The following is a 25,868-nucleotide window of genomic DNA, read 5'->3' as shown; positions in this document are numbered from 1 at the left end:
AACGTAATATTACAGTGTAATGTAACATCACGGCAAACCAAACACCCCCTCAGTGTCATTAATGCACATATCATCTTCCTTCTTGAGATGCACAATCAAATTGCTAGCTCTTCTTCTCCTAATCAGTTTCTGAAAACATTTGGCATCTTTGTCCACAAAGATAATCCAGTTGCTATGAACTTTTTGTGTCCCCATTAATTTTTCTGTTCATGAGGTTCCTCAATTTGATTTTAACTTCTCTAAGCAACTCAACTTTGCTATTAGTACTTGATATGACAAGCTAAGCATAACCGGCATCATTATATTATTAAGTTTCAACAAATTACAAATTAAGGGTCACACAAAATCCATAACTTGAAGTAGAGTGTTGTCTTGACAATATCAAGAATTGATAGAACCACTAGACTCGAGCAAAGTGATAGATTCCTTCAATAAGGAAGTCAGTTTAGTCCAAGGAGAGAGGGATATGGGAAGGAAAAAGCTACCCCTATTTTGTAGCATGCTATAACGTTTGGTCAAAAACAAAATTTTCCGTGATTTGGTTTTTATGGATTCTGAATTTTAATGTATTCCATCTTCTTCCATAGTCACAAAATTCAATCTTGGTTATAGGATATACCACCTTTAAAATTCATCAACTTCTAAAAACGCACTGCCTATAATACTGGGCTAACGTACAAAAATTACTAAAATAGGAAAGCTTTTATAGACTGAAAACTGAGAAGTTCAGCTATAATTCACAAAAAAAAAAAAAAGAAAAAAAAAAAAAAAAAAAAAGGTTCTCAACTCATGGAAAATTTGTCAAAATAAATGAACAGTTATAAACTTATAATTGATGACAGCTCTAGCTTTCTTTTATTTGACAAATTTACATGAATTTGTAAAGTACCTACATTAATCTTCTAAGAAGAAAGAAACTTGCAACTTCCTCATAAATTTGCTGGTCAAATATGGTATGCACTCCAATGATAAAAGTTTATAGAATACTTGTTTGCAGTCAAAATTTCTATTGCACTATAAAGGTAGCACGGTCAGTTAGGGACTATTCTTCATGAAACGGAGGCCACTAATTCGAATCTCCCTTCCCCTCCCCTTGGACTAACTTACAAAAAAATTGCCTTAAATTTTTTGGGGTTCAATCTTCTAAGCAGAAAATTCATGTGATAGTTTCAGCTCAAGTTTATACAAGATAGAAACAATATTTGCCTGCAACAACTGAACTGTACATCTTACATAATGATGGGTTGTTCTCCCTCAAGCTCAGATATAACTATTAATGAGTCTGTCAATTGAAGGGAGAGGGGTTCTGACTTGGGAATTGGGTTAATAACCTGCAATAATGAAAGGTTAAATGAGATGCCTCAACTTATTTTATTCAAAACCAAATTAAGATATCATACCTTCTTGTTGTTTTTCACATAACCTATGGCAACTTCTCGCCGTAAATATGCTCTTTCAGTGAGCTCAGAGAATGATGGATCCTCTCCTTCTTTCATGTAAAGGTTAATATCCTATCAGGGAAAATACAGGCAAATGAATTATATGGCTAGAATGGACAATGGGCAGGTAATCACATAGGAGGATTATTGCTGAAAGGTCACTGGTTATACCAGAATATTCTAGTTTTTCACTTGGTTTACATTAAGAGGTGCATTTTATTCAAATATTTTCAAATAAATATATCAATACATAAACCACAGTGGCTAGGGTTCACGGAATAGCAATAGTGTTCATGAATGACTGTTCACATAATTGCTGATCAGACATTAGAGATTTCCCAAAATGTTTTATCAGTAAAAAATGAAGCAATGAAAACCATTTAAACTATTTGTGAGAATCTTTAAATTTAAGTGCAATGATTTGGCACGTTGGCAGCCCATGAGACTATGAGAGGAACCCAGTTACCTAGCAGTGAGTGCTAATCCTTTTCCTAGAAATTTTACTGATAATTTTACGTTCACCTCTCTGCTTTTGTGAACTCAACTATCATGATATGCAATATGATATATCAATGTGTGGAGCTGGATCCCAAGGTGGCAATTTGTGTTAATGTGTCGGGTTTGTATCATGTCGATTCATGAGTATTTGACTATGTGGATCGACACTAACCCGACACGTTTATTAATTGATTAGGATTCCTCAACCCTAACACGACTTGTTTATTAAACAGGTCAGTTGTATCGACCCATTTATCAGATTTTATCAAAGCGAAAAAAAAAAAAATATATATATATATATATATACAAATCTTAGTATTAACCCAATTTATTTGAACTATGAAAAACCAAACAGATATATTTTTTAATATAAAATTCAGAATTAATAAGTAACTTCATCATAAATAATTATTCAAAACTAAAACATATCTCAAAATCACAAATAATCAATCATAATATGTCAACCAAAATAAACCAAAACAACTAATAAGTTTAAATATCTAGGGTTTTGAAGGATATATTAGTAAAATGACATTTAGTTAAATGCGTCAAACAGGTCAAACAGGTTTCATGGGTTGGATATAAATATGACTTGTTTATTAAAGGGGTCAGTTGTGTCAACCTAATTATGACACAAACCGTTAAACCTCAACCCATAACTTGCTAACTTTAGATTGTGTTGAGTTTAGCCTTAACCCATAACCTGCTAACTTCAAATTGTGCCAAGTTAGGTGGTTGAAATTTATTTTTTGGACAACCATGTCTTTTTATCCTGTAACCAAGACACTACCCCCCAACTGGTAAATGTGCCAGAGGTCCCCCAATCCTTAACCACCTCATTATCCTCAATTTTAGGAAGAGTTCTTAAGAACTAGATCAAGACATGAGGTAGATGGGATTACCTTCACATATATTTCATCACCCTCTGCATTAAGGATGTCTTTCCACACCTCATTCAGTTCACTATTCTCTGCCACTGTTATGCACAAACAGATAATTACTATCTAGTATGAAGTGAAACATTACAAATAATGTGACAGACGGTATAGTGCAAGGATTCAAGACCTTGGGCTGTTACAAGGCTCATTACTTCCTCTGCTGCAATGTAAGTCAAGGATGGCTTGATTCTTGTAATCTGTAGGAACCACAGGAGTTTGATAGATATTATTAATGTGGAAAATACCCATCAAAGATTACAAATGTTCAAAAAATAAAAAATAAAAACTAAGTCTGTTGAAGTATTACTTGTTTGCCCAATTTCGAGTCAATAATCTCTGCAACCAGATTTTGTACCTGCAATACAATCATTCATCACCCTGCTCTTTTCTCACAAAACTTTTTGATAATTCAATATTTACAATGGGGTGGGGGGATTTGAACCACGGACGTCTCCATTGGAAACATCAGAAGGTGCCACAGGAGCTGCAAGGCTCTTGGCACTCTTTTCTCACAAAACTTCTTCATTACTAATATTCTTGGAGTAATAAATCCCAGAAACTAATTTTTAAAAGTTGAATATGAGGATTGATATGACGAAACTTAAGTGATCAATTTTCACCTTCACTCCAAGTTTGTTGATGATATTTTCAGCAAGGAGAAGAGAATATGCGGAATGCTTGTCTGCCCTGGATGGATCTGAAGAGAGAATGGTTAATGCCAAGGCAACTTTCAACTAACTGAAACATCATGCATTGTTACCTCCAATAAGCCACTCTCTATCACATATGACAGCAATTGACAAGGGAATATCTTCACCAATGTTGAATGAATTTTGAATATTCACTATGGTTTCCTTCAAGGTGTCATAGTTCATAGGGTTTCCAATCTGCAGCATATGAAAAGGAATGAAGGATTAGAAGAAAAGCAAGAAAGCAGAAGAAAGAAACAAACAAATTGGGAGAAAAGGGATCAACTCTCTAGGTTTACTGGAACAGTACCCTGTGAGAAACCCGGACATTTTTTAGTTTGCCTTGACCAGCAATGATTCTTGCCCTATTCCTGTCATCTAAAGGTACATCTGATAATATCTCCTGCATACACATAGGTAATAATGAGTTATGAAGAACCTTAATGCATGTGATTTTTGAAAAACATGTCCCATCAAGCTTCGCAAAATACATCCATATCAATTACCAAAGATATCTTTGTCAAGATAGCAACTAGTTGGTTCGTCTATCTTCTCAAAAGAATTTTTTTTTTTTAAATAGCAACCAGTTGGTGGCCAAGTTCATTTGAAACCAAACAAGCAGGATACCCATCTTCAGTAAGTTGATGCATATTGGCTGTCAAGCTTTTGATGAAAACATTCAAGAAATGGATATAATGAGCAAGCGTGATAGTACCTTTAATATGGACCACAAATATTAAAGATGCTCAAAAAACATCTTTTGCCTGACTAGAGGACTATACATTGAAGAATAAAATTTGCAGAGAGACCTGCAACATTTAAATGAATGCAAGGCTGGTGTTACTAAATTCTCCCAACACTAACTCCATATTATACATTTATTGAGGTGGAGAAAGTTGTGCATCCATCATTCACTCTTCTTGTTGATCTTCATAATTACTTTCAGATTGACTTATCAATAATATATCCCCAATCTCTGACCCCATAATGTCACAAAAATTATTAATGTCGAGTATATCTCAGGCTCAGTCACTAAAGATATCATATGCATTTCCATCATGAATGTTCTAATTAATATGCCAGTGCTTATAGCCTAATTTTGACACCCTTGAACTCCAAGATTGAAAATGCTCAGATTTGAATTAATGTACAAGCTCACAACGTATGGTAGACACAGTATGATGTTCCCAAAGGAAAATAGGAGCTATACCAATACACTGCCAGGTCCAAGATAATTGTCATATTCTTCTATCATTTCCACAACATCTGGGCGCCACCCCAGCAAAAGTATGTATTCTTTTGGTCCAGTGTTCCAGTCTGATGCCTGCAGTCATGTACAAAACAATTACCCAGACTGATATCCAAAGTTTTAAAGAATACTGTCATTTGATCAATTATCTCTTTTGGGAATTTGTACCTTGGAACCTGATTTGTTGGGACGTTTTACAATATTTTCAAGTCGTGTTTTTTTCAATTCAGAGGAATGGCATGCCAAATCACCGTTCATTTTTAGAACTTGCTGATTTTGAGTGGAACTACTCCCTTCTTTGAGAACATTTAAATATTCAACTTGTCCTCTCTTTGTTCCTTGAACAGGGGAAATGAACAGTATCTGAAATAGGAAAGTGCAATGATACTTTAAAGTACGCGGAAAAAAAAAAAAAAAAAAAAAAAAAATCAAAGGAGGGAGTGTCATGACCCAATCATCAAAATGAAAAAATTTAAATAATTTCTTGGAGAACTCATCTTTCCTTATATAAAATAATAATAATAATACTAAATATATCATATTTGAATAAAATCAATCATGACCTTATCAGAGAACACAATGGCATAAAGAAAATTCCATACACAACATAGGTTCATCAACATTAGAGGGTGTTAGAATAACGGTTAAGTGATTAACTTCAACCTTTTGTAACAGCTTAAGCTTTTGGTTATATTGGTAATTTATCATGGTATTAGAGCAAGTGGTCATGAGTTCAAACCTTGTCTCAGCTTTGCCTCCCATTTAAAAAGTTAAAATTCCACGTGTTCTACCCCACTTATTAAGGGAGAGTCTAGGCTCACACACGGGTGGGAGTGTAGAATAATTGTAGAGTGATTAAATTCACAATTTCTTACTAGCTTAAACTTTTGAGACAGTTGGTAATTTATCAAAGAGTTTCGACCATTGTCCAGTGTACAGCTGTGTGCTGTTAGTGCTCATCCACAGCGATAACATGGCAGCACATTGCACATCGAGAGTTTTCCCCTGAAGTAAGAGTTTTAGAAACTAAGTGCAAACCTTCCAATGGTTCTAGGGACTAATAATTCTACTGGTTCATTTGACAATGTCGTATATAGACTATTTCACCACATGAAATCAAATATGTATATAAATTAATCATATAAATTTTATAATCAATAAGGAATTATATTATTACAATGAGAACTCTAAATTGTAAATTCTCCTAAAGAATTACAGATTTATGAAATCAGCTAATGAATTACAATAAAAGCCAAGCAACACAAGACACAAGATTTTATGTAGTTCAGCGAGCTATATGCCAACAAAAGGTCCACTATCAATGATAAGGATTGCAACTGCACTCAAACTTTCACAAACATAAATCCAAATCTCCAATACACCCAAAGGTACTCACTAACACACAAGAACGAAACTTGTTTTCTAACCCTTTCTCATACACACCGATATCTTTCACCTCCAAAAGAACTACTAAACTACCCTTTGAAGAACCTTACTCAAGTTCGAGTACCTCCTCTCCTCTGTGTGGGAAGACCTCTTGATCAAATCCACTGAACCCTTCAAAGTGTCACCTATATATAAGACTCCGGCCCAAAGAATAAAACATTACTTCCTTGACAATAAATGCCAACTACTTCTTTGACAAGGAATACACTTCCTTTCATACCAAGTAAACTCTATTAGTTAACTGAATCACACTAGAAATTTGAGGCAATTTCTAACAAAAATCTATTTTCTTTGTAAGGCCAGAAAAGATCAATGAAACCAACCTACCAAACATATCAATTATATGGTTTGATGAATAGCAATTATTTTAGCTTCTGCAATTATCAAATACTCTAAATTTGTTGTCACAAACTTTTTAGTTGGGATGAACAAAATGCAAACAGTGCGCTAGCACCTTGGATGGTTCAGTGACCATCAAGGTCTGGAAACATTAACATAACATCTTGAGAGAGAGAGAGAAATCTAATGTATTCAGTTTCACAAGTCACAAGAACTCTCCAAGTTGTGGTGCCTATTAAATTATAAAATAAAGAGTAAATAAATTATGTTTAGATATCCATCATGTCCACATACTTTGTCAGTTTGCTGCAGAATTTCATTGTCGTTTGGATGGAAGTATATCTTCCCACTCCGGTAAAGACCACAAACAACTGCCTGAAAGGACATCCATTTATAGAAAATATGAAAATAAGCAGCCCCATACTGAAGATTATTTATAAGCAAAATTAAATTTGGTAGTTAGCATTACCTCTTGAAACCCTCGCCTTATCTCTCTATAGGTCATTCCAGCTAGATTGGGAAAGCTACAAAGATTAAATACATTTTCTGCAATATGTAGACATAAACTAATTAGATTTTTTAGTAGAAACTACATAATCACTAGATGGAAATGGGGGCTTAAGAAATAGTGTGTCACTAATTTTGTTTATAAATCTGGAGTAAAACAACACATTATTAGGTGGGACAACCATTTGACCAAATAACAAGTAAAAAATTCGGATAGAGAATGTTATAAGTAGAGCATTAATGGTAGATTTTGTTATCCTATCAACACATTCACAAGAAGCTTCTCTCCCTCTCTGGGAAAAATGCTGGATATCATAACACTTTAGAGAATTTGTATAGTACTTCCATAATTAAGCAAGTGCCTGTAGATCTTTATGAGCCCATTCTGCCGAGAGCATTGAACAAATAATTTGGATGCAACATCTTCTACTGGTTCTACTTTCAGTCCTGAGATTGATTTCAAGAGTTCACATGTATTGGGATTTGAAACCTGCATTCGTTAAAGAGGACTTTTTCAACTTGACTAGGCAGAGTGAATCTTAAAACATAAAACAATTAGAAACTACCAATAACTAATATACCTCAACAATGGTGGGGACAGATTCCATCTTCGGAATTGGTTGTAGCGCTAATACAGATAAAAATGCATCAGTATCAACTTCATACCTAATCAATTGAAGACCTGGAGTTAGGAAAATTTAAAAGTGAAATTTTAAGAATCTTGGCTAAAAAAAATGCTTTTACACTACTCAAAATGATCTTATGAGCCACAGATACTGATGCGTACAATGGGGCATGTCATCGGTGCTTCCAATTGTGTCATTCATAATCAAAGTAACATGCCTATTAGCTCTTACTACTAAGTCATCTTTTGATTGAAACATGGAATAACAGGTTAACAAGTTAATGCCTAGAATACAAGGGCATTCCCCATTAAATGCAGAATTCTGATGAATATAAAATGTAGTCCATTGATAATAATACAACTTTGCCATATCCTTGGACAGTCTGAAAGGCTATGGAGGGAAAGCAGCTTTAAACCAAAAAATTAGAATAAACATGAAAAACCTAACCAGTTCTTTTAAGTTCATCAGGTTCTTACTTATCTCCCTTTGTTGGAAGTATAATTATTGCACGTGCTTTGTTTGCCGCAGCGTTTTCAAAGGATATTGTCAAACTAAGGCTGCAACTGTAAAAGTGGAAAAAAAAAAGGTAAGAGATGGAATCAATTCAAGTTTAGATAATTATATCTCCCCAAATTACAAGTTATATCTTATATTTATTTAAAATCTTAAAACCTGAAATGAGAGAGCCATGATAAACTCTATGAATGACAAAGTCCCATTCCCAAAAGAAACTAGCTTTCTGAGAGAAAAAAAAAGGGATTGACAAAGGTAACTGAAGAAATAGAGCCTGTAACAATAAAGCACCATTTGGTTCACAGTGTCAGCCAAAATCAACATGTTTGCTAGCTATATATCATACAGGTAGCATTCAATCTGAACACTGGGTACCATGCATGCATGCATTTAAGTCAAGCAATATCATAATGTCCACATGCATTTCTTTCAATTTTAAAGCCCTCCAGATCAGCAAAAGCAAATTGAAGGATAAAAAAAAATTCGGAGTGGTGCATTAGAAGCTGTAGTAACTATCAGTCTTAAAAACTCAAGCTGTTAGAAAGTGAGCTCGTAGAATATTGATTTTAAATTTTCTCTTTCCCATCAGCTTAGGCATTTGGAATAAGTGATAGTTTATCATGGTATTAAAGCTAGTGATCTTGAGTTTGATTCAGCAAAAAAATAAAAAAGTGATCTTGAGTTTGAAACTCGTCTTTACTCTATCTTCCATTTAAAGTTAAAAAACTAGATGTATTGAGAGATTCTAGACTCACACATGAGAAGTCTTAGAATATTGATTAAGTGATTAACTTCAAACTTTCCAATTAACTTGGGTTATTTGGCAAAAGTGATAGTTTTTCTGGACCAACAATGTATGTCAGGCTTATAAATACGATAACAAAAAGGTTGTTTGCAGAAGTAGTTGGGTAAACAAATAGAAGGATCAATTTTATACTTTTATTCATGCTATTTCAAGAATTTAAACTTCTTTCCAATGATTTCAGCAAATAACTTCAACCCCAATAGAGTAATTTTCCTGCTTTAACACTGCATATATATTATCTTAGGATTTCTTTTTTCTTTTTTTTGGTTTTATAGAGCTTAGATATTACTTTAGGATGTATCTTCACCAAAAGTCGAAAAACAACAAGGGGTCCAAAATTTGGGTGGCAGGCCCCTTGCAATGAAAGAAATCTTTCTCCTATTATATATATTTTTGATAGGTAATCTTTCTTCTATTACATTTTTTTTAGGCTACTTCACGCTTATTGTCACTAAGTAGCCTCGTTTCAATAATATCATTTTGACCTATCAAAAAAGAAAAAAAGATAAAGATAAAGATACTCTCAATCATAGAATAACAAAAACGACAACAACAATAACAATACTAATAGTAATAGTATTGATAATAATGACGATAACAATAAATAAAAAAAAACAATAACAACATCAAGAATAATATATAATAAATTTCATTGCTGCAGAATAGGCAACCATCAAGGGATCTCCAACCAAGTAACAATTGAAAAAGAAACTCTAGGCATAGTACTAGAGAAAAGAAAAAGGTATTTTCTGCAAGTTGCTTTTGTGATTAGAAGAAGGATTACTCAATATTTTACCTCTTTGTAAGGACATCAATATGATGGAGATCTCTGGCCATATTGTCTGCTATCTTGTCCATCTGCTTCCTTGGAAGATCGGACAGAAGAAGAATTCTCTGCCTCCTATAATTACATATGAAGATGATCAAAGAAGCCAGTAATAAAAGCATAGAGACTGATATAGAACCTATACAGGCAGTGCAAGACCAAATTACCTAACTGTAGCAGTACCTAAACGAACAGAATATTCATGATACTTATTTAGCTGCTTTAGTATGAAAGGCAGATGACTGTTAACTCCACATATAATGATATGATCACTCTCCAGAACATGAATTTGGGCTCCTTCTCTGATTTTTTGCATATTGTTCTGTCAAAAAAACTTCATAAGGATGCCATTTACTTAGAAGCACGCATAAGTATAAGCTTCTTGTTTCAAAATCTTACTCTGACTTGTTCAGTCATTGTGCTCAGCAGGCGAGAGTAAAACAATATGCCCCATATAGCAAGAACAAAGCCTATAACACGTTCAATGCGTGTTCTTTGCTGGAGTTCAACACATAAAGATTTTGTTTTATTCACAATATATGCGATTTTATGATCGTATAAAAAATACAAATGTGGTAGCAATTGAGGAAGTTAACAAAATTATCATATTCACAAGAGACACACTTTTAAATGCGTAGACGAAGAACACAGACATGCCCAAGCCTCCCAGCAGCAGTCCTCCAGAGATTGTCCACTACCCCTGTGTTATTCAACAGAGGAGATACCAGATAGGCAAATGATCATGAGTTTTATTTTCTGTAGGAATTAATCAATTTAATAGGAAATAAGTTGCTCTAGAAACAAGTGGAAAAGGATTAATAAAAACCTTTATTCAGGAGAAATGAAAACCAACTTAAAATTAACTACAAAAACTATACCCAAGGATTAAGATGATTTGATTTCTCATACTCAACGAAACTAGAGCTGAAGGGATTCCTTAAAGGCAAAATACAATATAAATATATCCATCACTGCTCTTAATTTCACATGATAATTTGTACTTTCTTCTACATTCTCAACCAACGTATCATGTAAATCATACAGAAAAGAAAGTTGAGCAATCCAAAGATCCAACATCAGCTAGCTATTGAAGAAGTGAATCATCAACATATGAGGAAACACATTTCGATAACAGTCATCCTAATGATAAATATATATATATATATATATATAAGCCTATTGTCCATTGCAATCTGTTACAAAATCTTGTAATGTTCACTTCATGACGGATATCCTTATAACAAAGCAAACAAAATATCACCCATCATCCTGAATTATGATACATTAACAAGAAATTTCTGGCTCAAGTTCTAGAACATTATACAATAAAGAGGACAAGATCCCTTGCTGGTACCAACTCCAACAAGAAAAGTGATAGGAGTATACAAGATGCGGGAAGCACAAAGAAATATTTACTTTAATTTACCCCTCGTTTGGGAGGAAGGAATGGAATGGAATGGAAATAAATGAAGAGAATAATTTTAGAATATTCTTTCCTTCTCTTGTTTGGGAGTTTTATTGGAGGGCTTTCAATTCCCTTGTTTGAGACTTTAAGTAGGAAGGAATGAAATTGATGGAGGGAATACTCACTCCTCTTTATTCCCTCAAAACTTTAAATTTTCATTCCCCCAAAAATCGGGAGGAATTGGCGGGAATGAAATTAAATTTAATGAATTTTTTACTAAAACTCTCAAAATACCCCTATATATTTATCCATTTATTTTAAAATAGGGATCTAATAATAATATTGTCATAAAATGATTTCATTCATTTCCTTCTATGTTACTCGCAAACAAGGTTACTTACCTTACCTTCCATTCCTTTTCATTAATTTATTTTAAAACATCCAAACAAAGTTACTTAATTCCATTCCATTCCTTTCTTTTCAATTCATTTCCCTCACTTAAATACATTCCATTCCTTATAATCATTCTATTCCATTCTACTACATTCTCTTATGAACTCCCAAACAAAGCCTAAAGGAGAGGGACAAAAAAGATGCAACTACATCTTTCAAAATTTTCCTTGCCATAGACTCTACAAAATGAGACTTATGGTTGTATAATGTATAAACAAAACTACTCAAAGCAGACAATGCTATCTCAAATATGGAAAATACCATCAATAGGGATGTATCAAAGTTTCTCCTAAAATTGGTAGATTGTAAGTTACCTGAACTTGAAGAACATGAAACCACCAATAACAACAAACAAGAAGCACGCTACAAGGAGCACCACAAAAAACCTACAAAACATCAATGAGAACATAAAGGCTTTGTTAAATTCATGAACACATTCATCAAGTACATAGAAGGCACATGAAACAGCATTTTCAACATCTTTGATCTATAAGCAGTGGCAGCATAAATTACCAAAAGTAATCCAATCACTGAAATTTAGACTACAGGGAGAGGCATTACAGATATCAAATCACAAGTTAAACCTCTCTTCTTGTTGTGGAGTTTTTCAAATAAATTTGTTAGTTTCCACAAGGGGAAAGTGCACTCTGCCCATATAGAATCAAAAGATGTTCTTAGAATTATATTGACTGAAAACTTCATTTGACAGAATGGTTTTCCACATTTTCTAGTCCATCCCAAGAGATTTAGCTTGGCCTTCTAAATCTACATAATGATAATGGTCATAACACCAACATTGGCATTCTCCAAAGCTGCCATATTTCTGCAATTTCCCAAATAAATGATGCATGCACAATAGAATTAAAAAATAACTGAAAATTATAATTTAATATCAATATGTGATACATGGTGTCCCTTGCAAGAAAGAGAATCACATGATACGTTTTTGAAATTGAAAATTCATTTGAAGTGTATGGCATACTATATAATTCCAAAAGGAAGACATATATTATGTATAATTTACACCGAAGCCACATCATTTTGAATGCTAAATAAGTACACAAACAGGGATCATACTTAACTTACATGGCAACATTTTTCTCAAGTTGGATGTTAAATAAGTACAACCACCGTGCAAAGCTCCATCTAATATCTTGAAATGAAGGCAAGGACACATCCAATTGAAGAGGCCTAGGTTTATTCAGGGAATTAGATATACAAGCAAAAGGCAAGCTTGTTGCCCCAAAAGTCTGAACCATACTGGGAAGCATTTTTTGGACCATCTTTGTCAATGAGTTAACAAAATTTAGCTGCTTCAGTCTGAGTAGGAAATACAATGACATCGATCCCATCAATATCTTAGTCTGATAATCCTGCACAATGAGTAAATTACATCAGGATCTCTACTACATATTACCACCAGCAACATAGCATGGATCAAAGATATAAATTGAACCCCATTGGTATGCTCTTCTAGACCCAAAGGGATAAGTGCAGAATTAGTTTGTACAACTTATCAAGGTCAACTCATTGTTAATAGAGAACACAAAAGTGATTCAAGTATCTACACATTCATTGGCCAAACAATAAAATAAAATGAAGGATCTAAGTAGTTCCAAGGGTCATAAAACTTGGTGAGATCTTCCACTCATCCAGAAGTGCAATTTTTTTTTTTTTTTTTTAAGTAAACTCATTCAATTGTCATCAGCTGGATCAGTGAAAGATTGAAGGCCACTCAAAGCTGATAAATCTCCTTAGAAAAGCAAAAGATATCTTCTCTTGAGAGATCTTAATATTTCCAAATTGATTATACACTATCCAAGATCTCAAGAAAAAAAAATTTGAGGAAGCAAATTTCTGGACCAAAAAATGGAGGAAGCTAATTTCCAGCAATAGAAAAACAATAAATAAAAAATTTATAAAAAAAGGCTCTATTTCATATTCTTTCACTTTTTTTTGATGAATTATTCCATATTATTTCACTAAATACTTACCAAAGAACCATCATTCCTGTCCATCCTAAAGAATTTGTCATTGAAATCATCTGAAACATTTATGTACATAGTTGAGTCTAACCTATCTTCAGTTCGTTGAAAACTGGCCTCCCATTTCCCTGTAGAAGTTATCATAATTATTCACTGGTTAGGCACCTAAAGTAATGTGGTTAAGTCAATTTAAAAACAATTGTAGAAAGCACAAAATATATGTTCATCACCAGTAAATGATATAAAAACAAGAATCTATCTTCAAATGAGTCTAACACATTTGAAAATTTTGAATCCCCTGATAAAACAGTGTATAAGGATACTTTGATTAACCCTAACAACATTTTATTGTACTCAATCAGTTAATACTATGCAAATTGGGGTTGAATTTGGAGAAATTTGTCTATGGACAGAGTTTAACTCTAAACCAATTTGAAGGAAAATTCCTTCAAACCCACTACATGGCGATTCATGAAATCATCCATGTGTACTTTTAGTCACATGACCTAGTTAATGAGTCATGGGACTTGTATAAATAATTTGATGAGTCATGATTTAATACACTTGGATGCTTTATGAATTGCCACATAATGGGTTGGAAAAGATTCCTCCAAACCAGTTTAGAGGAAAACTTTTTCCATTGTGTCTTGGGTTAATTTGATTAGCCCTTACACCGTTCTATTATGCGCAATCAATAATAATATGCAAATTCAAGCATGCCCTCACAAGAGGCAAACATTTACAAACTTCGTGTCTAAAGTATGTAGTCCAACATTCCCCCTCAAGGTGAATCAAAGATATTGCACATGCCCAACTTGCTTAAAGTAGTATGAAACTCTACTTGAGACTCCTTTGGTTAAAATGACTACTACTTTCTCTCTAGTCTTCACAAGCATTGTATAGATAATGCCATCATCAAGCTTCTCCTTGATGAAATGTCTGCCAATCTCAACATGTTTAGTCCTATCACGTTGTACTAGATTATGCAATAGTTTCTCTCTAGATTGTAAGAAATATTAATGGCTACCTTGTTGACACAATATAATCGCATATGTTCTTGCATGTTAAATGCCCAATTCTCTAAACATCATCTTCACCCAAAGAAGTTCTCAAAAACCATACATTGCATGAAATTCAGCCTCTACATGGGACTTGGCTACAACTATTTGTTTCTTGCTTCTCCAAGTGACCAAATTACTTCCAACATAGGTATTGTACCCTAAAATAGATCTTCTATTAATAATAGTATCTGTCCAATCTGCCACTGTACAGGATCCTACCAATAAGTGACCATGATTAGAGAATAGTAATTTCGACCATGAGCGAATTTCAAATATTGAAGAATACGGTAAACAACATTCATATGAGATACTCGAGGTGCATGCATGAATTGGCTAACCACACTAACAAAATAAGCAATGTTTGGGTGAGTGTGAAATAGATAAATCAGTCTTTACCATCTAATACATCCTCTAGATCTTCATCTAGTCTATGATTCCATCAAGGTATCACAAGAAAAGTTGTCAATACCGTACCATAGGCTATTTCAATTTGACCATCAAAACAAAATATTTTGGTACCAGTTAATATTTGTGTAACTTTTTATATAATCCACAAATTTTATAAGCTTAGTATATTAGCCCAATAAGCATATTTTTATTTTATAAACCCCCCTTTTTTTTCTTTTTTTCATTTAATTCTTGTACAGGCAAAATATCAATACTGGCCCCTAAAGAAAAGCCTTGGAATAGCAGATATAGATCAATATTTCCTGTCTCAGGGGGTATTCATACAAGTTTAGTGGCTGGTATAATGCAGTATTGACAAACCTTGTAACTAAGTCTTTCTATTTCTTCAAAGAGATCAGGACATATCTCCGCTGGACATAAATATATTTTTCTTGGACCTTAATTACTTCGATACTCAAAAACTATTCAAATCTCCAAGGTCCTTTTATTTCAAATTCAGCATCTAAATATCCTTTCAATATGTTTACTCCCTCAAGATCATCACCCGTTATCATCGACATAATCAATAAAAGCAATAGCCTTACCTTGAGGTGAGTGCTTAACAAATAAGGTGTGATCACTCTGAGCTTGTCTGTATCCATAACCCCACATGGTGGTCTAAACTGTTTAAACTATCTCTAGGTGATTATTTCAATTTGTACAATGATTTCTTCAATCTATACACCTTCCCTTGAGTTGAGAAACTTCTAAACTAGGAGGAACATCCATATAAACCGCATCTTCTAAATCACCACGGAGGAAGCCATTTTTTACTTCGAGCTGATTTAGAGTTCAGTTCAAATTAGCTGCTAATGACAGAAGAATTTGTATGGAAGTCATCCGAGCCATTGGAGCGAATTTCTCCTAAAACTCAATCCAGTAGGTCTGAATGAACCACTTTGCAAACAATCTAGCCTTGTACCTCTCAATGGACTCATTTTCCTTGTGCATAACAGCATAAACCCACTTGCAACAAACTATTGTTTTCCTTTCAGGACTAATTCCTAAGTATTGCTTTTATGCAATGCTGTCATTTCCTCAATCATGGAATCTTTCCACTTAAGGTTAGTAAGAACATCCTAAACACTACAAGGAATGGGAACAGAAGACAAGTGAGACACAAAGGAACGATAGCTGGGTGAAAGATTTTGATATGAGCTGTAATTCAATATTGGACGCTGAGTGCAAAATCTAGATAGGTGGAAAGTTCTGATAAGAGATGTAATTTAATATTGGATGCTGAGTGTAAGATCTAAATCCCTTACAAAGGGCAATAGGGGCATCTAGATTTTATCATTCTTATCAGGATTAGAAGTAGGAATGGGATTGGAGATATCACCTGAACCTCAGGGTTGGTTGACATGGAGTTGGCAGGGTGATCTTAACCTCCTGTCTCCTGGAGTACTTAGGGAAACATCCCTGCTGATGGGAGGGAACTCCCCCTCCACCTGAGAGGGCTCTTCCTGTTCCACCTCATCAAGCTGCTGAGATTCCATCACAAAAGGCAGATGCAGTGGCTGTTGGAGTAATATTTTTATGGTTCAAATGGTCAACTTCAGTGACAAAGGAGGAAGTAATCACAAGGGACACACAAGAGTGAGAATGAAGCTCCTTTTCACTAATTCTCTAACACTGAGGAGGAGTGTGTGAGCCAAAAAAATTAGAACAAGACTCAAAGAAAGTGACATCCATGGAGGCAAAATTTAACAGGAGTGGGGATGATAAAAATGATATCCTTTCTATGTAACAAAATAGCCAAGAAAGATACCTCAAGTGCAGGAGGATCTAAATTACCATTTGTTGGGTCAAAAAATGCAAGCATGCATCTAACTAGGAATATAATTGTAACAATGTTGGTCAATAAGTATCAAAAAGTAATTCCATAGACAAGATGTGGTATTGTTGGGGAAAAAAATGAAATCATTATAACGGTATTGGTTGGCATGGCTCCTTTAAAACATTAGATTTATAGTCAAACTGCGAAGTGCGTCAAGTGGCAATCAGTCCAATTGATATTTGAGTGATCTAAGTACTTCTGAAAAAGCGCAGATATATGATGTACAGATCAAGGACAAACAACCAACAGCAGGCTCAAAATAGGCAATTTCAAGACAGGAAGTAAGGCTGCCATCCAAAAAGATGGAAGACAACAACATCAAGAATAATTAAATTCAGTCAATACTCCAAGGGAAGCTCAATGTGTGACAGATGAGTGAAAGAAATTGATTTAATAAAATATTTTGTGAACAATTGAGCAATGAAAATTTAAGGCTGCCTCTGTATCAAAAACAAAACAAAAAAATGAGAAGGAAAAACATAAATAAGCTATTTTCGAAGATAATCAGCTAACTTAAGCCTGTAGGTGCACCTTGAAAAACTAACAGGAAGTGAATCATTTGCATTATAAATCATATCATAGCCATAATATGGAAAGATAATTTGTCCATGACCTAACAGTTGACAATCGACTGAAAATCATTAGAAAGAACCATTTGAATGAGCTTCCCAAACAGAGCATGCATGATACATCTGTTTAAAACTTTATACAAAGATTTAGACGATGGGTGGAAACAAAGAACTGGACAAGAATAGGTCAAAAAAGTAAGCAAATTTATTTTATGTGTTGATAGGAACTGGGAAGATGAATTCATTTGTGTGTGTGTATGGAGAGAGAGAGAGAGAGAGAGAGAGAGAGAGAAATTCATAGATGCATTTATGTTATTGTTTTATTTAGAGAGTTTATAACTCACTTCCATTCTGTAATATGGAACTCCGTGCATGTATAGCTGAATATTTTATCCACCAGAACTGGCCTGTCATTGATATCCTGAAAAGTATCATGTCAGTGTCAGCCTCCTATAGCTTCAACTCTACAGTAAAAATTGAAGAGAACATTGTTTTCACATAAAACAGAACCTTTTTATACATGCAACATGTGAGCAACATCTGCCATTATTTAACAAAAATAAGCACCAACAAATGCATAAGGCACTAAATTTTCCCTTTGTTACGCCACATGCCTTGATTACAATTTTTTAAACTGTAAATCTAGCCAAATTTCACACGTGATGCTAAAAAGTAATGTTTTATGCAAAAACTAAACGTAGTATTCCAGCACACCTGTTCATGTAACAGTTTAGATATATAAGAATAGAAAAGAAAACAGAGGCAGAGAAGGAGAGGAAGAAAAATTATAAATACAGAGCTATCCTACAGTTGACATAATGAGTGAGACAAATTTTGGACTCAGTGCTTATTGCAAATGAGTGCCTAGACAGCAGATTGAAGTGTCATTCACCGGGTGTCGTTTGTAAGTTGGACATCGAAAAAGCCTATGATCATGTAAATTGGGATGCCTTATTCTATTTGTTGAATAGGATGGGTTTTGGGTTGAAGTGGAGGGGGTGGATTAAGGCTTGCATAACTACTGTTCATTTCTCTATTCTTATGAATGGATCCTAGACAGGTTTTTTAGGAAGTTCTCGTGATTTGAGACAAGGTGATTTGTTGTCCCCTCTTCTTTTCCTTTTGATTATGGAAGTATTAAGTCGGATTCTAAAGAAAACTGAGGATAGTGGTTTGCTTCATGTTTTTCATGTGGGACCAATTAACTCTATTGGGGTACGCATATCACATTTGTTGTTTGCAGATGATAACATTTTGTTCTGTGATGCTTCTAGAGAACAAGTGTTGTCCATTAGGTTGGCTTTGTCTTGCTTTCAAGCTTTTACTGGCTTAAAAGTAAATGGGGAAGAGTGAGATTGTCCCAGTTGGGGAGGTTGGTAATATAGGTGCTTTGGCTAACATTCTCTGTTGAAGGGTGGGTAGCCTGCCTATGAAATATTTGGGAATGTCGTTGGGTACTCCGTATAAGATAGCATCCATTTGGAATCCTATTTTGGAGAAGATGGAAAAGAAACTTTCAGGTTGGAAGCATCTGTATTTGTCTAAGGGTGGTAGACTTACTATTTTGAAGAGTACCCTTTCTAGTCTTCCTATATACTACCTATCCTTATTTACCATCCCTGTAGCTATGGCTAATAGGTTGGAACGTATTCAAAGAAATTTTTTATGGGGGTCTTCAAAGGAGTGTTTCCAAGTATTTTTTGGTGGCTTGGGAGAAGGTGTGTTCAACTTTTGAGATGGGTGGCTTGGGGATTAGGAATTTAGTGCATTTCAATTAAGTCCTATTAGGAAAATGGTAATGGAGGTTTGGCCAAGAAGGAACCCATCTCTAGCAAAGGGTTGTTGCCACTAAATATGGAGAGGGTCATTTTTTTTTTTTTGGGGGGGGGGGGGGGTGGTATGGAATACTAAAGTATGCAGAAGGGCCCATGGGTGTGGCCTTTGGCGTGGTATTAATGACGGTTGGGAGAGATTCTCCAAACATTTGGCCCTAGTGGTGGGTGATGGCTCTCGTATTCTTTTTTGGCATGATAGGTGAGTTGGGGATATCTCACTTAAAATGCTCTATCCTCAGTTATATGCGTGTTCAAATGATAAGGAAGCGTGTATTTCTGATGTATTGTGTCATAGGGGGGTGAATATGATAGATTTTGGAATTTGAGATTTTAAAGGGAATTTCACAAGAGGGAATTAGAATCTGCCTTCTCTTTCCTTAATTTCATTCAATCTCAGATTCATAGGGGTGTTGGATGTGATAGTTCCCATTGGTGTCTCAATGGGAATGGTAAGTTTGATATTCGATCCTATTACAATAAGATCCAGGGTGCTCCTATCCCTAGTTTCCCTTGGAAGGGTATTTGGAAAGTTAAGGTTCCTAAAGGGGTAGCTTTCTTCATGTGGACAGCAGCTCATGGTCAGATACTTACCTTGGATAATCTAATGCTCCGGGGTCTCTCTTTGGTGAATCGGTGCTATATGTGCTGCTGTAATGAGGAATCTGTGGATTATCTTCTCCTACACTATCCTGTAGCTCACTCTTTATGGGTGCAAATGTTACAGGTATTCGGGATCCAATGGGTCATGCCAGGTTCCATGGAGAGTTTGGTGTTTTGTTGGAGCTATTGGCTGGGGAAATTTACTTCGGACATATGGAATATGGTTCCTAGCTGTTTGATGTGGGTTGTTTGGATGGAAAGAAATCGGTGCTCTTTTGAGGCTAAAGAGAAATCGTTTGTTGAGTTACAAGCTCTATGCCAGAGTACTATTTTTTATTGGTCTAGGTGTTGGGGTTCTTCAAGTTGTTCTTCCATCATTTAGTTTCTTACTTCCCTTAGAATTGTCCCTTAAGTTTCTTTTTCTATCTTTGTTGTTGTTTGTTTCTTTTTCTTGTGTTCACCGTCATGAACACCTTGTATTTACTTTATTCGTTTTTTCTTCATGATTAATACTATTCTTATTACTTATCAAAAAAAGGTCAACTTCATATCTTGTGATCGCTAGAGAAATGAAAGGAGTATCAATTAGAAACACGGATGAAATCCGAACACATCAAATAAATAATTGAGTAGCAGAGGAAACTAAGAGGCAAAGGCAAAACAACATTTCAAACACAATAAGGCTTAAATCAATATAAGGAGGAGCTAGCCCTCTTTTAAACTTCCACAGTTTGTTCAAAAAGATGTCACATGGTATTTGTTTTAAGCCAATCATTAATGACATTCTACTTATGCATTGTTGGTCTATTTCCTAAAAACCTAAGCTTTTTTTGAGAGAGTTTCAACCTATGATGTCTGCCGTTGATGAAGCTTTTTATAATTAGACTAAAACACCGATTGGTTTTTGGTGTAGGCGAAAATTGTACCCCAGATATCTTATTTAACCATAAAAAACTTTACCAATTGAGCTAACTAGAAAACCACTAAATCAAAGCATCGTTTGAATAACAAGTAAAATTACTAAAATCACGCGCACATGAAACATGCAGACTAAGCAATCCATGGAATGAATTCGGTTTATACTAACTTGATTGCAATTAAGTTCAATCAAGTTATTCAAACACACACAAAATTATAAATGCCAATCAACTCCTCACAATCACATAAAACAGAGTCCTTAAAAACAGAGAAAATTGCCATTTATAAATATTAGAATAGGGATTGTGGTTGAAAGTACAAGAAGTTTAGTAACACGTACGCTCTTTAACGTTCTAACCATAAAATGGAAAAAAAAAAAAAAAACCAAAAAAGGAAATGTGAAAAAGCATTTTTAAGCAAATACACACACATATATGTATATATGAAGATTTTATTACCTCTTGGAGTTGGGAGTGGAAACTCGGCCGAGTCTGGGAACTCGTGGAGGTAAAATCCATGCCTGCGAGCTTTGCAGTTGACTCAGTAGCATCTCTGTATTTTTGGTGTGTGTGAGAGAGAGAGAAAGAGAGAGAGAGAGAAAGATTTGAGAATCGATGCTATTGTATTATTATTATTGTTATAACGGATATAAAGAGAAGAAAAGAAAAACAGAACGTAATTTGTTTTTTTTTTTTTTTTGTTTGGTTGTTAGTGTAGTGTTGGCTGGAGAAATGAAATGAAAAGACAAAAAAACCAAAGATTAAAGGGTACGTACAGTAGATAGCAGAAAACCGCAAGGAGCTAAATTTGCGAAGCAGAAAGATGGGTCACTCATGTCAGAAAGCTTTACTAGTCCTTTTCTCAGTCCTAAAGGGCACAAAATTTCTGGACCACTTCACTGTCACGGACACGGTCACGAGCTCGTCTATGGAGTAACCGACAAGATATCATTTTCGGTCACATAGACACACAAGTGCTGCTGAGTGCTGATAACATTTTTATTTTTTTATGGACCCCAAAATATTTAAATATTTATTTGGATGTCAAAATAAAATAAAACACCTTTCAACGTTTATGAATCATTTTGTGGGTTCTGACTTCTGAGCTAATGGTCAAATTATCACTTGCACCCAAACAAAAAAAAAAATTTGAGCACCATCTTATTATTATCGAGTTTCTTTTATGCTCTTAATTTTTAGGTGGTAGTTTAGTTAACTCAATTGATAAAGTTAACTCAATTGATAAAGTTAGCACAATCCATGCTAGCATGTCCCCCCCTACGTGAGTGCACCAATGTAGTTGGCACACAGCCCACACCTAACTCACTTAAGTCTTTCAAAAGGCTTGCCCGTGAGGTTAACACAAAACAACAAGCTATTCCACCAGAGGGTAGTACAGATAGAAGACCGGGGTTGGAACCAGAAGATGATCAAGGGTCCAAAAAGAAGCGGAGGACAGGGTGTGAGTGGTTTGAGCAGGAAAATTTTCAGGTGGAGACTGGTGTCCAGTCCCACCAATCTCAATGAGTTGCCTTAGCTGGAACTGTCGTGGGCTTGGGAACCCACAGACAGAAGAAGAGCTTGCCACGTTGGTGAGCAAAAAAGATCCCAAAATGGTTTTCCTGATGGAAACCAAAGTTGAAAAAAATACTATGGAAAGAATTGGTAGAAAACTGCAGTTTGCTAACATTTTTATTGTTCCTCGTGTTAACACAGGTGGTGGTTTGGCTTTACTTTGGAAGGCAGATTGTTCTGTGGATGTCCAGTCTTTTTCTGGGAATCACATTGATGCTATTGTGGACCATGGAGTTGATGACGCCTGGCAGTTTACGGGTTTCTATGGAGACCCTGACACCGCCAGCCGGGAAAACTCCTGGTCTTTGCTTCGTGCTTTAAATAGTCGCTTCTCTCTTCCTTGGCTTTGTATGGGCGACTTTAATGAAATATTGTTGGGTGAGGAGAAACTTGGCTGGCTTGATCGACCTGAAAGACAGATGCAACTATTTAGAGATGCCTTGGATGATTGTAGATTGAAGGACTTGGGTTTCAATGGCTACCCATTTACATGGTGCAATAGGAGGCCTGGGGCGCACAATGTATGGATCCGCTTGGATAGAGGTGTTGCTACAGTGGAATGGATGTTGAGGTTCCCTACTTCCCGAATCCATCATTTGGATGCTTTTCATTCAGACCACAAGCCTATTTTACTATGCACAGATTCAGAATTGAAACGTTTCTATAGGCGGGGCAGGCCTTTCAGATTTGAGGCCATGTGGGTCAAGGATGATTCATGCGAACAGGTAATCCAAGATTCTTGGGGTACGGCAAGGCTTGCAACCTCGGTTTGGGGGTTTAATAATAAGCTCGAATCTGTCCAAGGTAGTCTGCAAACTTAGAACCGTCAATCTTTTGGTCATGTCCGTAATTCCTTAGCCAAAAAACTGAAGGAACTGAAGGTAGTGGAGGAATCAGGTGGGTATGTTTCAGATCCTCCCGTGTGTATTTGCTTCGAACTGAAATTGAGCAATTGAAAAGCAAGGAAGAATGCATGTGGAAGCAGCGTTCACGTACAACTTGGCTGAAGGAAGGTGATAGAAACACTAGCTATTTTCACTGTAGAGCTACCCAAAGAAATAAACATAATCTTATTTTGGGCTTGGAAGATGAGGCCGGCCAATGGGTTGATGAGGAAGAAGATTTGGGAAGAGTGGTGGAAGACTATTTTCAAAATATGTTTACTTCATCCAACCCAAGTCAGTTTGAGGAAATTCTTGCGGGCTTGCAACCAGTGATCACAGCTGAAATGAGTGCCTCCTTAAGCCGTGAATACCAAGCTGAAGAAGTGCTCCTTGCTCTTAAACAAATGGCCCCACTCACTGCTCCTGGGCCTGACGGTATGTCCCCCATATTTTACAAAACTTATTGGCACATTGTTGGTGAGGATGTTATCTCTATTGTTCTTCATGCTTTAAATTCGGGTATGGTCCATGAGTCTCTTAATTCCACCTTCATTGCATTGATCCCTAAAGTTAAAAATCCGAAAAGAGTAGCAGAATTTAGACCAATTAGTTTGTGTAACGTTGTTTACAAATTAATTGCCAAGGTGGTGGTCAACCGCCTGAAAAAAATTCTAACCCATGTAATTGATGATTCTCAAAGTGCTTTTCTCTTGGGTAGACTTATCACTGATAATGTCCTCGTGGCATTTGAAACCTTGCACTACCTTAAACGAAAAACCCAAGGTAGATTGGGATTCATGGCTCTAAAATTGGACATGAGCAAGGCTTATGACCGGGTGGAATGGGTTTTTTTGGTGAAGGTTATGGAACATTTAGGCTTCCCGAGTAGGTTGATCTCCCTCATATCATCTTGCATGAGCACTGTCTCCTATTCTGTCATTCTCAATGGCCAACCGGTGGGTCACATTAAACCTACCAGGGGGCTTCGACAGGGTGACCCACTATCACCCTACTTGTTTCTCCTTTGTGCTATGGGTTTGCAGGGCCTAATAAAAAAAGCTGAAAATAATGGGGACATCAGAAGGGTATCTATTTGCAGAAATGGTCCACGAGTTTCTCATCTATTTTTTGCAGATGACAGTGTCCTCTTTTGTCGGGCAAGAGTGAAGGAATGCCAGAGGATCCTTGATTTGCTCTCAGTCTATGAAAAAGGCTCCGGGCAAAAAATTAACAGGGAAAAAACAAACATCTTCTTCAGTACCAACACCCACCCTGACATGCAACATCAGATTCAACACCTCTTAGGTGTGCCACCTATCCGTCAGTATGAAAAATATTTGGGGTTGCCAGCTTTGGTGGGGCGTGCCAAAAAACAAAGCTTTACCTATATCAAAGAAAGGATTTGGAGGAAACTTCAAGGTTGGAAGGAGAAACTCCTTTCACAAGCTGGTAGAGAGGTGTTAATCAAATCTGTCATTCAGGCGATTCCCACTTACACTATGAGCTGATTTAAGCTCCCCAAAGGCTTGATAAAGGAATTGGAGACTCTCATTCGAAAATTCTGGTGGGGGTATAGTGGGGAAAATAGAAAAGTTCATTGGGTTAAGTGGGAGAGACTGTGTAAAGATAAGGAGAAGGGAGGGATGGGATTTAAAGACATTGAAAAATTTAATGATTCTTTGTTGGCAAAGCAGGTGTGGCGCATGATTAATAATCTAGACTCGCTATGTCATAGAGTCTTCAAAGCTCGTTTCTTTCCGGACTGTTCAATACTTGAAGCTAAGGATTCTACCTTAGGGTCCTATGCATGGAAGAGCATTATAGGTGCTAGAGATGTGATTCGGGAAGGGATGGTTTGGAGGATTGGGAATGGGCATTCTGTAAGAATAAGGGAGGACAAGTGGCTACCGGTTAAATCACCACAGATCGGTCATATCACCACTGCCCACAGTTGCACCAGGAGCCAAAGTGAGTTCCCTCATTGATTCAGATCTGAGAGGGTGGAATTCAACACTGGTAAACCAGATCTTTCTCCCTCATGAAGCCTCTGTCATTTGCGGCATGCCTCTAAGCACAAGACTTCCGCCTGACCGCATTATATGGAGCCTTACTCCCTCTGGTATGTTTACAACCAAGAGTGCCTATAAGCTTCTTGTTACTCGCAATGCTACTAATCATGCAGGTACATCCTCGTCGGTGAACCAGAGACAGTTTTGGAGGAAGTTGTGGCAGCTTAGAGTTCCAAATAAACTTAAGCACTTTGCCTGGCGTGCTTGTAATGATGCCTTGCCAACTTTGTCAAATCTAGTTCAGAGACACATTGCCACAAATGAAATCTGCAGCGCATGCCAAGCCCAGCCCGAGGACACTCTTCATGCTCTTTGGTCTTGCTCGACACTTGAATCGGTTTGGAGTCCACTGTCCT

General features: G+C 36.0%; 2 protein-coding genes across 3 annotated transcripts; one reads left to right on the top strand and one right to left on the bottom strand.

Annotated features, from left to right (window-relative positions):
• Positions 1–829: 829 nt before the first annotated feature.
• LOC115994216 (putative ion channel POLLUX-like 2) lies at positions 830–21,663 on the bottom strand. 2 transcript variants are annotated; one of them, XM_031118275.1, is made up of 24 exons: positions 21,444–21,663; positions 17,977–18,053; positions 13,728–13,846; positions 12,820–13,106; positions 12,048–12,119; positions 10,500–10,575; positions 10,275–10,373; positions 10,043–10,197; positions 9,846–9,950; positions 8,208–8,294; positions 7,687–7,771; positions 7,448–7,595; positions 7,068–7,144; positions 6,893–6,973; positions 4,982–5,200; positions 4,775–4,888; positions 3,875–3,967; positions 3,636–3,762; positions 3,496–3,572; positions 3,183–3,230; positions 3,003–3,072; positions 2,840–2,913; positions 1,401–1,511; positions 830–1,331 (listed from the first exon to the last, which is right to left on the bottom strand). In XM_031118275.1, exons 1-24 carry the CDS (start codon positions 21,533–21,535, stop codon positions 1,230–1,232), a joined length of 2,595 nt encoding a protein of 864 aa, XP_030974135.1. In that variant the 5' UTR covers positions 21,536–21,663; the 3' UTR covers positions 830–1,229. The 2 variants fall into 2 exon arrangements, with proteins under 2 accessions (XP_030974135.1, XP_030974136.1); XM_031118276.1 differs by having other exon boundaries at positions 4,982–5,176.
• An 844-nt stretch (positions 21,664–22,507) lies between these two features.
• Positions 22,508–23,380, top strand: LOC115949883. Its single transcript, XM_031067149.1, has one exon. The coding sequence runs from the start codon at positions 22,508–22,510 to the stop codon at positions 23,378–23,380; it is 873 nt and encodes a 290-aa protein (XP_030923009.1).
• The last annotated feature ends 2,488 nt before the right edge of the window (positions 23,381–25,868 follow it).

This window comes from Quercus lobata, chromosome 6, assembly GCF_001633185.2.
Source record: "Quercus lobata isolate SW786 chromosome 6, ValleyOak3.0 Primary Assembly, whole genome shotgun sequence".
NCBI classification, from domain to species: Eukaryota; Viridiplantae; Streptophyta; class Magnoliopsida; order Fagales; family Fagaceae; genus Quercus; species Quercus lobata.
This window is presented reverse-complemented; position numbering and strand designations above follow the sequence as displayed.

What these genes read in the sequence shown, in the direction of transcription:
- LOC115994216 (XM_031118275.1), bottom strand. Translation starts at nt 21,535, where the DNA reads ATGCTACTGAGTCAACTGCAAAGCTCGCAGGCATGGATTTTACCTCCA. An exon ending in TTCATGTTCTTCAAGTTCAG is followed by an intron (nt 10,576 to 12,047) that starts GTAACTTACAAT and finishes TGAATAACACAG; the next exon opens with GGGTAGTGGACAATCTCTGG. An exon ending in ATGTCCGGGTTTCTCACAGG is followed by an intron (nt 3,763 to 3,874) that starts GTACTGTTCCAG and finishes CATATGCTGCAG; the next exon opens with ATTGGAAACCCTATGAACTA.
- LOC115949883 (XM_031067149.1), top strand. Translation starts at nt 22,508, where the DNA reads ATGAGTTGCCTTAGCTGGAACTGTCGTGGGCTTGGGAACCCACAGACA.